We start from the raw sequence: 13,542 nt of genomic DNA, 5'->3' as shown, positions 1-13,542 counted from the left end.
GTGCATTGGTTTGGTTTTTGTATCTAAATGTTTTGCTTTTGGTTTTTCCCACTTTCGGCGCTTTGGCAGCAACATTCCGGACTGAAGAGCGTTTTTCCATCCTGGAAGCTTCGTTTTCACAGTTATTTGTTCCAGCATGAATCAAACTAAAATCAGGCGTAAAAACATGACGAAGGCAGTCCCCCCCCCCCCCCCCCCCCAACCGCGATACAAACAGACACAATGGAAAGCCAGAAACAAAAATATATATTCTCAGTTTGTTGTTGAGGTTTTTCCTTATTCTATCCAGGTGAGAACAAAGCCGGAGGTCGTTGGCTTTGTGGAGGTGTGTGTGTGTGTGTGTGGGGGGGGGGGGTCTGTCTGCTGGAACGACAGGACAGGAGCTACCCCCCCCCCCATCTCTATTTGGTTTCACTCACATGTAAGTCAGCAGAAGTAGCGTTTGGTTTTGAGTAACTTTTGTTGTTTTTGATCCCCCCCCCACCCCCCACCCCCCGACAGCTTTTCCAACCCTCGGCTCCTGACCGCTCCTCCTTTTTTCTCTTTGGCCCTTTGATCTGATCTTTGGAGACAAAGGAGAGGGGCAGAAGGGATGGAGGGCAGGGGTTCGGGGCAGTGAGGGGAGCGCCGGTGTCTCGCCTCCTCCTTTTCTTTTTTTTGGTTTTGCTCTTTTTATGCTTGTATTTGTATTTCATTAGGTGTTTTATCCCTTTGACACTGCTGAGGTTAGTCTGGACACTCGCCTCTCGGGCGAATCCAGAGGCGAACGCTGCCAGAGGCGATGCTTTGGTATCCAAGAGTGACGTCTGGAGGATGACGTGAAGATGGAATGGTGGTGAGAAGGAATCAAAGGAGACGAATAATGTGAAAAATAGGAAAAGTCCCGGGACAACACGCCCACTTCTGCCTGCGGTGGGACTTTGTAAGATCTTATCTGAGCTCAGAGCAACAAAAACAAACCAAAACAAACAAAAGCAGCTCCTCTTTTGGAGGAGTTAACGAAACCGTTGTGATTTGATCCGACGATCTGTGAAGACGGAGGTAGGTAGACGTCCTGCAGGTGGGATCCGCTGGAGAAGTGACCACGATGAAGAAAATGAGTAAAAAAATAGATCCTGAGTGGAATGAAGGACGTTTGGCAACACGAAGCTCTGATCGGACGATCAGAAAGTCAGTAAAGCTTTTCTCTCCGTTGGTTTTTCTTTTTTTGGTTTCAGTTTTTGGTATTTGGAGAATTTGGTTTTTCTTCTTTGAAACGTTTTTCTCTTCGAGCAGACGAAACAGGTTTCAGCCTCTCGTCCCTGCCCGCGTCAAGTTTTTGGTGTTTGTTTCCAACAAAAGAAAAAAAAGCTCCTCATCGACACCTCCTCAGCTGTAGGTCATTATTTGGTTTCAGGCCCCCCCCCCCCCTCTGCAGTCTCTCCGTCTTCTCCGTCCTCCGGACCTCCCTGTTCCTCCTCTCCTCCGTCTGAGTGTATTTTTGGCATCAGGAGACTTCAGAGAGGAGAAACGTGGAGAGGAGCTGAGCTCGGACGGAGATGGCTTTGGTTCAAAGGCGATGTTGTACATTTGGATTTTTAAAGCTCCTTAAATTCTCCTCCTCCTCCTCTGATGGGACCCTTTGGCTGGCGATCTGCGTCACTCGGCCATGGCTCCTCCCAGGGGGGGCGGCGAGGCTTCGCTGAAGGAACAGAAGGAGGCGGGGCTTGAGCAAGGGGACGCAGACTCCTCAGGGCAGGAGGTCGGGCTCATGAGGTTGCTGGTGCCGGTGGGTGGAGATTGGCAAAAGGAGGCCCTGGGGCCACACCCACCCCCGCTGACCAGTCCCATGCCAACGGAGGCGGATGAAGCGCCGGTCACCATGGGGAGGAGACCGGGGCGGTTCAGGAAGAGAGAGGGACGAAGGGAGGTGGGGACAGCGGGACCCCCGTGTCCACCTACAAGCATGTGACCAGGTCCGCCTTCCAGGCTGGAGATGGCCAGCTGACCGCTGGAGGCTGCCAGCGCTGGGGGAGGGGGGAGGGGGGGAAGCAGAAACAAGGAGGTGAAGGGAGGAGGAGAAAAGAGAGAAAGTTGTTAAAACAAAAAGCAGGAAGTGAGCAAGCAGACAAACAGGAAGTGTGTGGAAATGAAACAAACACAAATCAGTTCAGAAATTTTAACTCATCAAAGTCTGAAAGACTTAATTCACTTAAATTTGAATAAAATGATGATGGTTTGAACTCTGGGTCGTTTCTGGGTGGCTCTGTTCCATTTCAAAGGAAGTAAGAGAGTGACGAAGGTTAGGGAGGAAGATGAAGATGAAGGTGGTGGTTTCTCTGACACAACGGAAGTTTGTAAAACACCTGAAAGTCTTTTCAGCAAAAACCACACGAACTCGTCCTGACCGAGTCGACTTTAATCCGCTACTGCGCGGCGAGGGTGAACACTCAGAGCCGGAGAAATGGTCTCCTCCCTCCTCCAGCCCCATCACTCCCCATAACAGAGTGTGTCCTTCTCATCAGCACCTGGCCCGGAGGACGGCGCCGCTGAATGACAGCCGACACGACCAGAGAAGAAGATGTGAAGCGGCTCTATAGGCAGATGGTCGGACTCAAAGCTGAGCTTATTTGTGATGCTTAATTGATTTGGTCTGACGGTGAAAGCTGGTTATTTAGCCAGCAGGCGCTGATATTGTGTCGGACTGTTGACTCAGAGCTGACTCGGCCTCCTAAGCTTTGCCACGAGGGCCCCGAGTCAGCCGCTGATAATGGCCGCCTATTGTAAGAGAAGGAAATGCAGTCTTTCACCAGACTCAGAAAGGAGGAGAGGAGCCGCTGGTGGGTGCAGGAAAACTCATTTTAGATGGAGGTGGAATGGAGAAGGAGGGGGGGGGGGGGCGCACACACACACACACACACACACACACACACACACACACACACACACACACCTTGCATGGTAGCCAGAGGGTTACTGCCGATGAGGGCCTGGTTCATCCCCGTGCTGACTCCCATCATCGTGTTCCTGAAACCGGATTCACACAAACGTTGACTCACATTGCAGATTAAATAATCCTGACTCACTAATCCAGACCTCAGGCTTTAAATCTGATGGGGGATAAAGTGCAGAACACCAGAAGTCCCGGTGCGCTCTCTTTAATTAATCAGGTCCCTGCTTACTTTAAGAACGCTGTAATCCACCCGAGTCTGGACGCTTCTCTCCATAGCAGCCTCAGACCCATCTCCAAACTTCCGTTCATCTCCAAGATCTTGGAAAAGGTTGTGGCTAAACAGCTCACAGCTGCTCTTGATGAACAGAACATCTATGATAGCTTCCAGTCAGGTTTTCGTAGAGCTCATTCTACTGAAACAGCTCTTCTTAGGGTCTCTAATGACCTTCTGACTCACACTGATGCAGGGGACTGTTCTGTTCTGGTCCTGCTGGACCTGACTGCAGCCTTTGACACTATTGACCATCACCTGCTACTGGAGAGGCTGAGAGACTGGGTAGGCCTATCAGGATCTGCTCTGGAGTGGTTCTCCTCTTATCTCTCTGAGCGTTCCTTTTCTGTGGCCGTCTCCAAGTTTAGGTCCTCCACCACCTCTCTTACCCATGGTGTCCCACAAGGTTCTGTGCTGGGGCCTCTGCTCTTCCTCCTCTATCTGCTTCCTCTTCAGCACATCCTGAGCTCCTTCAAAGGAATCTCCTACCATCTTTATGCAGATGACATCCAACTGTACATCTCCTTTAAGCCCCATGAGATGTCTCAGCTGCAGCTGTTCCACACCTGCTTAGACTCTATCAAAACCTGGATGGTGGGAGCTTTCTTCAGCTGAATGAAGATAAGACTGAGATCCTCATCTGTGCTCCAGACAAGCTGGTTCCCAAAGTCAGAGACTCTCTTGGTCAGCTTGCTTCTCACACCAAACCTTTCGTCAGGAATCTTGGCGTGACCTTTGACCCAGCTCTCACCCTGGATTCTCATGTCAGTTCTCTTGTTCGCTCTTCCTTCTTCCATCTCAGGAACATTGCTAAGCTGAGTCCCATTCTGTCCCGCTCTGAACTTGAGACAGTTCTCCACACCTTCATCTCCTCACGCTTAGACTACTGTAACTCTCTTTTCACGTGTCTGAGCAGAACCTCCCTGAACCGTCTACAGGTGGTTCAGAACGTCTGTGCTCGGCTTCTGACCAAGTCCTCCAAACACACCCACATCACCCCGCTTCTCCTCCAGCTTCACAGGCTGCCAGTCACCTTCAGGGTTCATTTCCAGATCCTGGTTCTGGTCTATAGGGCCTTACATGGACAAGCACCATCTTACACTGGAGATATGCTGGTGAAGGTTCTCAGTCATCCAGGCCATGGTAGTCCAAACGGGTTCAAATGAAGGCAACTGGACATCTTTGGTTTGTTGAAGATGTTTCGCTTCTCATCTGAGGAGCTTTGTCTGTTCTAACTGGAATATGGGAGAGTCAAGCTTTTAAGCTGTGGCTGTCTGTTATTTAACGAGCAGAAACTACTCTGAGTACCCCTCCTTTCCATCCACTAATGAGTCGTTGGCCTCCACTGAGAGGGAGTCGTCGTGTTGATTAGATGCAGGAAGGTGTGACCTAGACTGAAACTGCTTAGGAATGAGATTAAACCTGAGTCTCTAATTTCCCTCTGGGATTAATAAAGTATTGATTGATTGATTGATTGAGTCCTCCTCCCCTACTTAAGGAGGTCTCCTTTAAAAAGCAGCTGAAAACTCACCTGTTCAGGCTGGCTTTGGTGTGACCTTCATCACCACCCTCTCCTCATTCAGGTCCTCCTACCAATTCTGCCTTTCCCAGGATCCACTCATTCCTTCCTTCTTTTCCTTTCCTCATACGTTTTAATCTCAGTTTGTATTTTTCCCATTTTTATGATACGTCTCAGTATTTTTTTAATTTCAGATTACATAATTTTGTTCTTGTGATTTCTATCTTGTGAGGCGCTACATGAAAGATTGTTTCTTCTTCTTTAAGAGCGTTTAAAACCTTTGATGTGAAATGAACCCTAAAACGCCTGGTGGAGCACATTTTACTTCCTGTATCTTTAGAAAATCTGAATGGAAAGTAGCAGATTAAAACCTACTGAATAAAAACAATCTGGAGATGATTAAATACTATTAGCATACATTATTATGTCATTCAAACTTAATGAGGATAAAAAGCTTATATTAAAGGTTTAAGACTGTAGGTGTCTAGTTCTGATTTTGCTTTTATTCCAGGAAAAGATTCCAGAGCGGCTCCCAGATGAACACCTTCCACTAAACTCAGGAGGGCGCCATCTTCTCCACGGTCGCTGGTACTCACCCAGAGTTGAGGCCGGAAGGAACTGGGCTGGCTGTGCTCTGAGGAGGAAGAGGAGGAGGAGTTGCTGCTGAAGACAACATGGCCGCCGAGCTGACTGGAGTCATGGGGCAGGAAGCTGAAGGTGACGAACTGGCACCTGAGAGGAAGAGAAGAGGGATGATGTTGATGCCAAGTGGCAGGTTGGTTGTCATGGCGCTGAAGAGTTACAGCGCTATCACAAACACTCGGCTGACGCCGTTCTTCATCAGCAGTCCGAGTTTCATCCAGCATCTCCATTCAGAGTGGGAGAAGTTTCAGGCTGCGGAGCGTTAGCCTCGACTCATTGGGCCAATAAATTTCCAGCTGGGTTTGTAACCTGTCAGGTCGTTTGTCATGTGAGCGACGCCTGGGAAAGCCAGCTGTGGAGCTGAGGTCTATAAATCACCGGGAAGAGTCACGACTCATGGAGGTAAACAACTTGGGATTGGACCGCTGCTTCCATGTCAACAAAATATCACTGTTTCCTGTTCCAGGCTCTCTGCAGACGTCATTTTATAAATGAAAATTCCTCCGATTCATCAGATCAGAAGCAGGAAACACGGACCGATCAGGAAACACGGACCGATCAGCAGGAAACACGGACCGATCAGGAAACACGGACCGATCAGCAGGAAACACGGACCGATCAGCAGGAAACACGGACCGATCAGGAAACACGGACCGATCAGGAAACATGGACCGATCAGGAAACACGGACCGATCAGCAGGAAACACGGACCGATCAGCAGGAAACACGGACCGATCAGCAGGAAACACGGACCGATCAGCAGGAAACACGGACCGATCAGCAGGAAACACGGACCGATCAGGAAACACGGACCGATCAGGAAACATGGACCGATCAGGAAACATGGACCGATCAGGAAACACGGACCGATCAGCAGGAAACACGGACCGATCAGCAGGAAACACGGACCGATCAGGAAACACGGACCAATCAGGAAACACGGACCGATCAGGAAACACGGACCGATCAGGAAACACGGACCGATCAGCAGGAAACACGGACCGATCAGCAGGAAACACGGACCGATCAGGAAACACGGACCGATCAGGAAACACGGACCGATCAGGAAACACGGACCGATCAGCAGGAAACACGGACCGATCAGCAGGAAACACGGACCTATCAGCAGGAAACACGGACCGATCAGGAAACACGGACCGATCAGCAGGAAACACGGACCGATCAGGAAACACGGACCGATCAGCAGGAAACACGGACCTATCAGCAGGAAACACGGACCGATCAGGAAACACGGACCTATCAGCAGGAAACACGGGCCGATCAGGAAACACGGACCGATCAGCAGGAAACACGGACCTATCAACAGGAAACACGGACCGATCAGGAAACACGGACCTATCAGCAGGAAACGCTGACCGATCAGCAGGAAACACGGACCGATCAGCAGGAAACACGGACCGATCAGGAAACACGGACCTATCAGCAGGAAACACGGACCTATCAGCAGGAAACACGGACCTATCAGCAGGAAACGCTGACCGATCAGCAGGAAACACGGACCTATCAGCAGGAAACACGGACCGATCAGCAGGAAACACGGACCTATCAGCAGGAAACGCTGACCGATCAGCAGGAAACATGGACCTATCAGCAGGAAACACGGACCGATCAGCAGGAAACATGGACCTATCAGCAGGAAACACGGACCTATCAGCAGGAAACATGGACTGATCAGGAAACACGGACTGATCAGGAAACACGGACCAATCAGGAAACACGGACCTATCAGCAGGAAACGCTGACCGATCAGCAGGAAACACGGACCTATCAGCAGGAAACGGACCGATCAGCAGGAAACATGGACCAATCAGGAAACATGGACCGATCAGCAGGAAACACGGACCGATTAGCAGGAAACACGGACCAATCAGCAGGAAACACGGACCAATCAGGAAACATGGACCGATCAGCAGGAAACATGGACCGATCAGCAGGAAACACGGATGGATCAGCAGGAAACACGGACGGATCAGCTTCAGGAACAGTATAATCCAGCCGAGAGTGCTGTTGGGATCAGAGACACCTGGGATGAAAACTCACCTGTTGTGCTGAGGCTGGTCGTGACCTGGGACAGAGTCTGACTCGATATCTGCAGAAAGAAGAAAAGCAGGAATAAGCGCGCTCAGATGGAGCTGAGGGGTTACCAACTGCGGGGCGGTACCATGTGGGGGCTGTAGCAGTGGGCTTTGTGCGTGACCACGGGTGAAGTCTGGCTGGACAAGGGAGGGGTGCTGCTGCTGGACGGGTTGATCCGTTTCTCCTTCTGTCGGCGGTTACAGAACCAAACCCGAATCACCTCCTTCTCCATGTTCAGCTGCTCCGCCATCAGAAGGATCTCCTCCGACGTCGGCTTCTGGTTCTGAGGAGGAAAAACACAAACGAGCGATCCTGGTGAGTAAATGAAAGCTTCAGAGACGGCGTTTCACGAGGGAGGGTCTGAAACATCTCAGAGGGTTCTCCTCTCCCCTCCAGTCTCAGGGAGAGAAGATCTGGTGTTGCTGGAGTTTTGTTCAGAAAAGATCCGTGTAGTGGGAGGAGTTCTGGAACTGGTCCAGTTCAGCTTCTGAGAGTCTGAAATGTTGGAGACGACTTTAGGAGGAGTTGGAGACTAAATCAGATGCGAGATCAGACACTTTGGGTCCAAAATGAAACTTTTTGTTAATTTGGCCCGACGGTCAGATAAAAAAATCTTCCTGCTGAAGTTTTTTTATGATCCAGAGTCGACCTGAACCAGAACCGAAACTCAAATTCAGAATCGGTTTTTGTTTTCCACAAAATGACAAAAAATTCCAGATAAAAATGTTTTTTTAGTCATTTTTTCTTTTTTTTTGGGTCAAATTTAGTTTATTAACCCTTCAACGTGCACACCCAGAAAAAGAGGATGCCATTTTATTTATTAGTAGTGATTAAGGCAAAGAAAGTAAATTAAATCAAATGAAAAACATTAAAATAATCATAATTTAACAGTATTTTAAATCATTTTCTAACTTCCTTGTTGCTTTTTGATTTTTTGTTTGTCAATTTATTCTCAGAGACTAAACTCAGTGCAGCTTTTGAGCAGGGGCACCTCCAGAAAATTTTGATGGGGTGGCCATATGGGGCCAAAGAAAAATTTGGGGTGGCACACCAAATTGGTCTTCGTGTTAACTCTGGTTGGATTCAGCCTGTGGCGATGTGCTGCATTGCACCTTTATTCATTTTTATTAAAATAACAGTACGTATCCAAAACATTTACCTTACATTTTACAAACACAATTATTTTAGAAAAATAAATTTCAGTTATTTGAACTGTTATCCCAAATTTTATTTTAAAATGTATTTTTTAGGTTAATTCACCCGTTGCTGTGTTCACACAAAAAAACTATGGAGATAAAAACTTTTTTTAAATGGTGAGCAGCAGAAACATGTTTTTTTATTCTGATTATTTCTTTACTCATTAATTATAATTTTTTTATTTTGTTTAACAATTATGTCTTGAATAAACAAGATCAATATATGGTTTGACTGAACAGTGATATGATTTGTTGACACTGGCTTTTCCTGGGGGGGGGGGGGGGGTTGCTTGTGATACTGTGGACCACAACATCCTTCTGGAGAGACTCAGAAACTGGGTGGGACTATCAGGAAAAGTGCTTGGCTGGTTCCAGTCCAATCTCAAAGACAGGGACTATGTTGTCTCTACTGGGGCTACCAATCAAAGCGGATCACAATGACATGTGGGGTCCCCCAAGGCTCAATCCTAGGACCACTACTCTTTAATCTCTATATGCTCCCCCTGGATCAGGTCATACTTAATAACATCTCCTATCATAGCTATGCTGATGACACCAAAATCTACCTAGCCCCATCACCTAGTGACTGTCGGCCACTAGACTCACTCTGTCAGTGCCTAGAACACGTAAACGACTGGATGCAGGCAAATTACTTCAGCTAAACAAAGACAAGACTGAAGTTATTGTCTTTGGTAACAAGAAGGATAGAACAGATGTTATCGCTCAGCTGGACTCCAGAGGAATAAAGACAAAGACCCAGGTTAGAAATCTTGGTGTTATCGTTGACTCAGACCAGAGCTTCTCTGGACATGTTAAAGCTATAACTAAATCAGCGTTTTATCACCTTGATCAAACATGGAGAGCCAGAGGTCTCATGTCCAGACCAGACTTAGAGAAACTTATTCATGCTTTTATTTCTAGCTGGCTGGACTACTGCAATGGTCTCCTAACGGGTCTTCCCAAAAAAGCTGTGAAGCAGCTGCAGCTTGTCCAGAACGCTGCTGCTAGAGTCTTAACAAGAACCAAGAGAACGGAGCACATCACTCCTGTTCTCACTGGTTACCAGTAAACCACAGAATAGACTTCAAAGTGCTCCTACTGGTTTATAAAGACAGGTGATGAGTTTTCTTCCTGTTAAAAGGGAGTTTTCCTCTCCACTGTCGCTGCATGCTTGCTTAGTATGAGGATTGCTGTAAAGACTCTGACACTAGTCAGTGACTCGATGCGACCTGCTGGGTTCCTTATATAGGAAACTTGTTACTGATTGGCTTAACGACCTGACCTGTGTTGGGATGTTTACTGTGTGAAGGTCCTTGAGACGACTCTGGTCCTGATTTGGTTCACTCAAAGGCACGGGACCAAAACACACGTCCGATCTCATTCCTGTATACACACCCAACAGGGCTCTGAGACCCTTAGGAAACAATCAGCTGGTAGAACCTCGGGTCAGAACCAAACACGGTGGAGATGCTTTTAGCTACTATGCTGCTCACTTATGGAATCAGCTTCCCCACGACCTCAGACGTGCCCCAGCCCTAGTGTTGTTTAAACCCCTCATGCACTCACCAGCCTCTACATGAATGATTTCTTATGCTGCGTCGTCTCCTCTGTAATCTGTAATCTTAGTCTTCTCCTTTAGCTCTAAACTGTAATTCCATCTGTGTGTGTTTTAATCTGTGTTTTCATATCATGTCCTGATCATTGTAAAGCACCTGTGTTTGAAACGTGCTCTAGAATAAAGCTGCCTTGCCTAAACTAATCCATTATTATCATTAAACTGTTTAAATCTCGGTTCTTGCTGATTTTCCTGCAGATCTGAATGAAGCTTGAAGGGAAAACTTAGTTTAAAATTCTATTTGGGTAAAAAAGGAGATTTGATGATAATTTATCTGCAGCAGCAATTTAGTCAAAATCAACTGGAAAATGCAAATCTGTGAGGAAAAAGAGGGATGACTATGAACTAAAGGGCTTTTTAAATCCTCATGTTCGTCATTTCTCCATAAATCTAGAGCCGCGTTGATCCGATCATCCCGGTTTTCAGTTAGTTTGATGCTTTTGTTCCAGTCTTCCCGATGAACCCGGTTCATCTCTCACCGCGCTGAAGTTCCGCTCCAGAACCACGCGGACGTTGGTCTCGATGCTGGTTCGTTTCTTCCTGCGTCGCCCCGGGAGACCCTCGATGCCCAGCATGGGGGAGGAGATGGAGGAGGGGCTAGGCAGCATGCTGTCCACCGCCATCGTTTCTGCAGGAAAAGGGTTTTCCAGCATCAATGAAAACTTTAACATTCATAAAATCTGACCCGGACAGAAGAAACCGCAACTCGTTACGTTTAAATGAAGAAATCTGAAAGTACGTCAAATCTAAGAGATCAAATTTCCTACTAGATTAAACTTAACTTCATCAGACAGGAAGGAAGCCATATATGGTCGCGCGATTAAACAAAAAAGCTCCAGTTTAAATCCTTCTGGGATAAAAAGACGAGTTTTCTGGTGTTTCAGCTGAAATCATGTTGAGTTTTTATAGGTTAAGAGATGAGGTCAAAGGTCATTTCTGGCCTTAGTACCACAAACGCACACCCGCCTCCAGGTGGCGCCCAGGTAAACCCCTCACCTGCGTCACTCAGCCACTTCTCCAGCAGTGGCTTCAGCTTGCACATGTTCTTAAAGCTCAGGTTGAGCGCCTCGAAGCGGGAGATGGTGGTCTGGCTGAAGTCGTTCCCGTACAGCTTCCCCATGGCAACGCCGACGTCCCCCTGACAGAGACGGGTGATGAGTGGATTCGGTCCGACTCCTGCAGGTTAAACTAACTCCTCCCCCGTTTACCTGGGTGAATCCCAGCTTTATGCGTCGCTGCTTGAAGGTCCGAGCGAACTGCTCCAGCTCCTCCAGATCGCTGGGCTCCTCGGTCATGTGACCCCCCTGGCCGCTAGGCGTCAGACTGGAGGTTAGGGAGGAGCTCATGGTGCTGCCGGATGCAGATGTTGCTCCTACAGATGTTACAGCACCGCCGCTCCCGCTGGCAGCTCCCACGACGCCACTGCTGCTGCCGCTTCCAGCATCGCTGCTCTTCTCTCTCTGGAACACCAGGAAAACACCACACGAGGTTTTTAAACCTCTGACCTTCTAAACTTTGGGAGACTAACTGATTCGTGTGTTGGTGACCAGAGATCTGTGCGTGTGTGAGGAACCGGCACACTCGACTGGTGGTTACCCTAACTAACCAGCTACCTGTGCTTGCAGTCCCATGCGAGGCGGGCTGGTGAGGAGGCCTCCTGCACTTTGCTGAGGTAGCTGGATCAGATTAGCTGTTGACAGCAAACCTGGGAAAAGGAAAAACAGCCAATTAAAAAAGTGACAGGTGGAGGTGTTCAGCTAGCCAACGGACCGGCTACGGTTGGCTCACTCTGCTGCGGCGGCTGGGCCTGTGCAGGCTGAGACAGGAGGAACTGGGCCGGAGACTGGAGGGGGTGGCCCGGCATCAGAACCAGCTGCTGGAGCTGCAGCAGCTGCTGGATGTCCTGCAGCACGGAGAAGCAGGAGGAGGTGGATTAGGACAAACACCGACAGGTTGATGATGAAACAGCTGGAGGTGGTCAAACCTGCGCCGTCAGCTGGATGGGCTGAGACAGGGCCAGCTGAGGGGGCGGAGCTTGCTCCGGTTTGTTGGTTTGATGCAGTTGGGTTTGGGAGGAGTTCTGATGCTGGTTGGCTTGCTGCTGCGCGGCGGCGTGGGCAGCGTGAGCGGCGTGGGCGGCGTTCGACTGCTGGACGGCGGCAGCCAGGAGTTGTGCCTGAGCCTGCTGGAGGAGGAGCTGCTGCTGGGCCGGGAGGAGGGCGGCCAGCTGGAGGAGGAGCAGGAGGAGGAGCAGGAGGAGGAGCAGGAGGAGGAGCAGGAGGAGGTCAGATATAGAGGAAAAAAACAGAACAGGACAAGTCAGCTGATTTAGGCGCCATCTTTCCTCAAGAGAAGGTTTTCATTCTGAAACTTTCATTAAAGTTTTTATCACATTCTGTTGTGTGTGTGTGTGTTCATTTGTGTTGTGTGTGTGTGTGTGTTCATTTGTGTTGTGTGTGTGTGTTCATTTGTGTTGTGTGTGTGTGTGTGTTCATTTGTGTTGTGTGTGTGTGTTCATTTGTGTTGTGTGTGTGTGTGTGTGTTCATTTGTGTTGTGTGTGTGTGTGTTCATTTGTGTTGTGTGTGTGTGTGTGTGTGTGTTCATTTGTGTTGTGTGTGTGTGTGTTCATTTGTGTTGTGTGTGTGTGTGTGTGTTCATTTGTGTTGTGTGTGTGTGTGTTCATTTGTGTTGTGTGTGTGTGTTCATTTGTGTTGTGTGTGTGTGTGTGTGTTCATTTGTGTTGTGTGTGTGTGTTCATTTGTGTTGTGTGTGTGTGTGTGTGTTCATTTGTGTTGTGTGTGTGTTCATTTGTGTTGTGTGTGTGTGTGTGTGTTCATTTGTGTTGTGTGTGTGTGTGTGTGTTCATTTGTGTTGTGTGTGTGTGTGTGTGTTCATTTGTGTTGTGTGTGTGTGTTCATTTGTGTTGTGTGTGTGTGTGTGTGTTCATTTGTGTTGTGTGTGTGTGTTCATTTGTGTTGTGTGTGTGTGTGTGTGTTCATTTGTGTTGTGTGTGTGTGTGTGTGTTCATTTGTGTTGTGTGTGTGTGTGTTCATTTGTGTTGTGTGTGTGTGTTCATTTGTGTTGTGTGTGTGTGTGTGTGTGTGTTCATTTGTGTTGTGTGTGTGTGTGTTCATTTGTGTTGTGTGTGTGTGTGTTCATTTGTGTTGTGTGTGTGTGTTCATTTGTGTTGTGTGTGTGTGTGTTCATTTGTGTTGTGTGTGTGTGTGTTCATTTGTGTTGTGTGTGTGTGTGTTCATTTGTGTTGTGTG

At 48.3% G+C, this 13,542-nt stretch overlaps 1 protein-coding gene across 2 annotated transcripts in view; it reads right to left on the bottom strand.

Annotated features, from left to right (window-relative positions):
* Positions 1–482: 482 nt before the first annotated feature.
* pou2f2a (POU class 2 homeobox 2a) overlaps positions 483–13,542 on the bottom strand; it is a 67,521-nt gene continuing 54,461 nt past the window's right edge. For both annotated transcript variants that reach the window (XM_054745379.2, XM_070547492.1), the window contains exons 6-16: positions 12,257–12,499; positions 12,061–12,175; positions 11,886–11,977; positions 11,481–11,732; positions 11,269–11,410; positions 10,752–10,900; positions 7,547–7,744; positions 7,426–7,474; positions 5,319–5,454; positions 2,933–3,006; positions 483–2,006 (exon numbers count right to left, since the gene is read on the bottom strand). In XM_054745379.2, the coding sequence (XP_054601354.1) occupies positions 1,639–2,006; positions 2,933–3,006; positions 5,319–5,454; positions 7,426–7,474; positions 7,547–7,744; positions 10,752–10,900; positions 11,269–11,410; positions 11,481–11,732; positions 11,886–11,977; positions 12,061–12,175; positions 12,257–12,499 (1,818 nt within the window). In that variant the 3' untranslated portion in view covers positions 483–1,638. The remainder of the gene's footprint in view (positions 2,007–2,932; positions 3,007–5,318; positions 5,455–7,425; positions 7,475–7,546; positions 7,745–10,751; positions 10,901–11,268; positions 11,411–11,480; positions 11,733–11,885; positions 11,978–12,060; positions 12,176–12,256; positions 12,500–13,542) is intronic.

This window comes from Nothobranchius furzeri, chromosome 19 (assembly GCF_043380555.1).
Source record: "Nothobranchius furzeri strain GRZ-AD chromosome 19, NfurGRZ-RIMD1, whole genome shotgun sequence".
In the NCBI taxonomy this organism is placed as follows: Eukaryota; Metazoa; Chordata; class Actinopteri; order Cyprinodontiformes; family Nothobranchiidae; genus Nothobranchius; species Nothobranchius furzeri.
The sequence above is the reverse complement of the archived record's forward strand: the minus strand, read 5'-3'. Positions and strand labels throughout refer to the sequence as shown.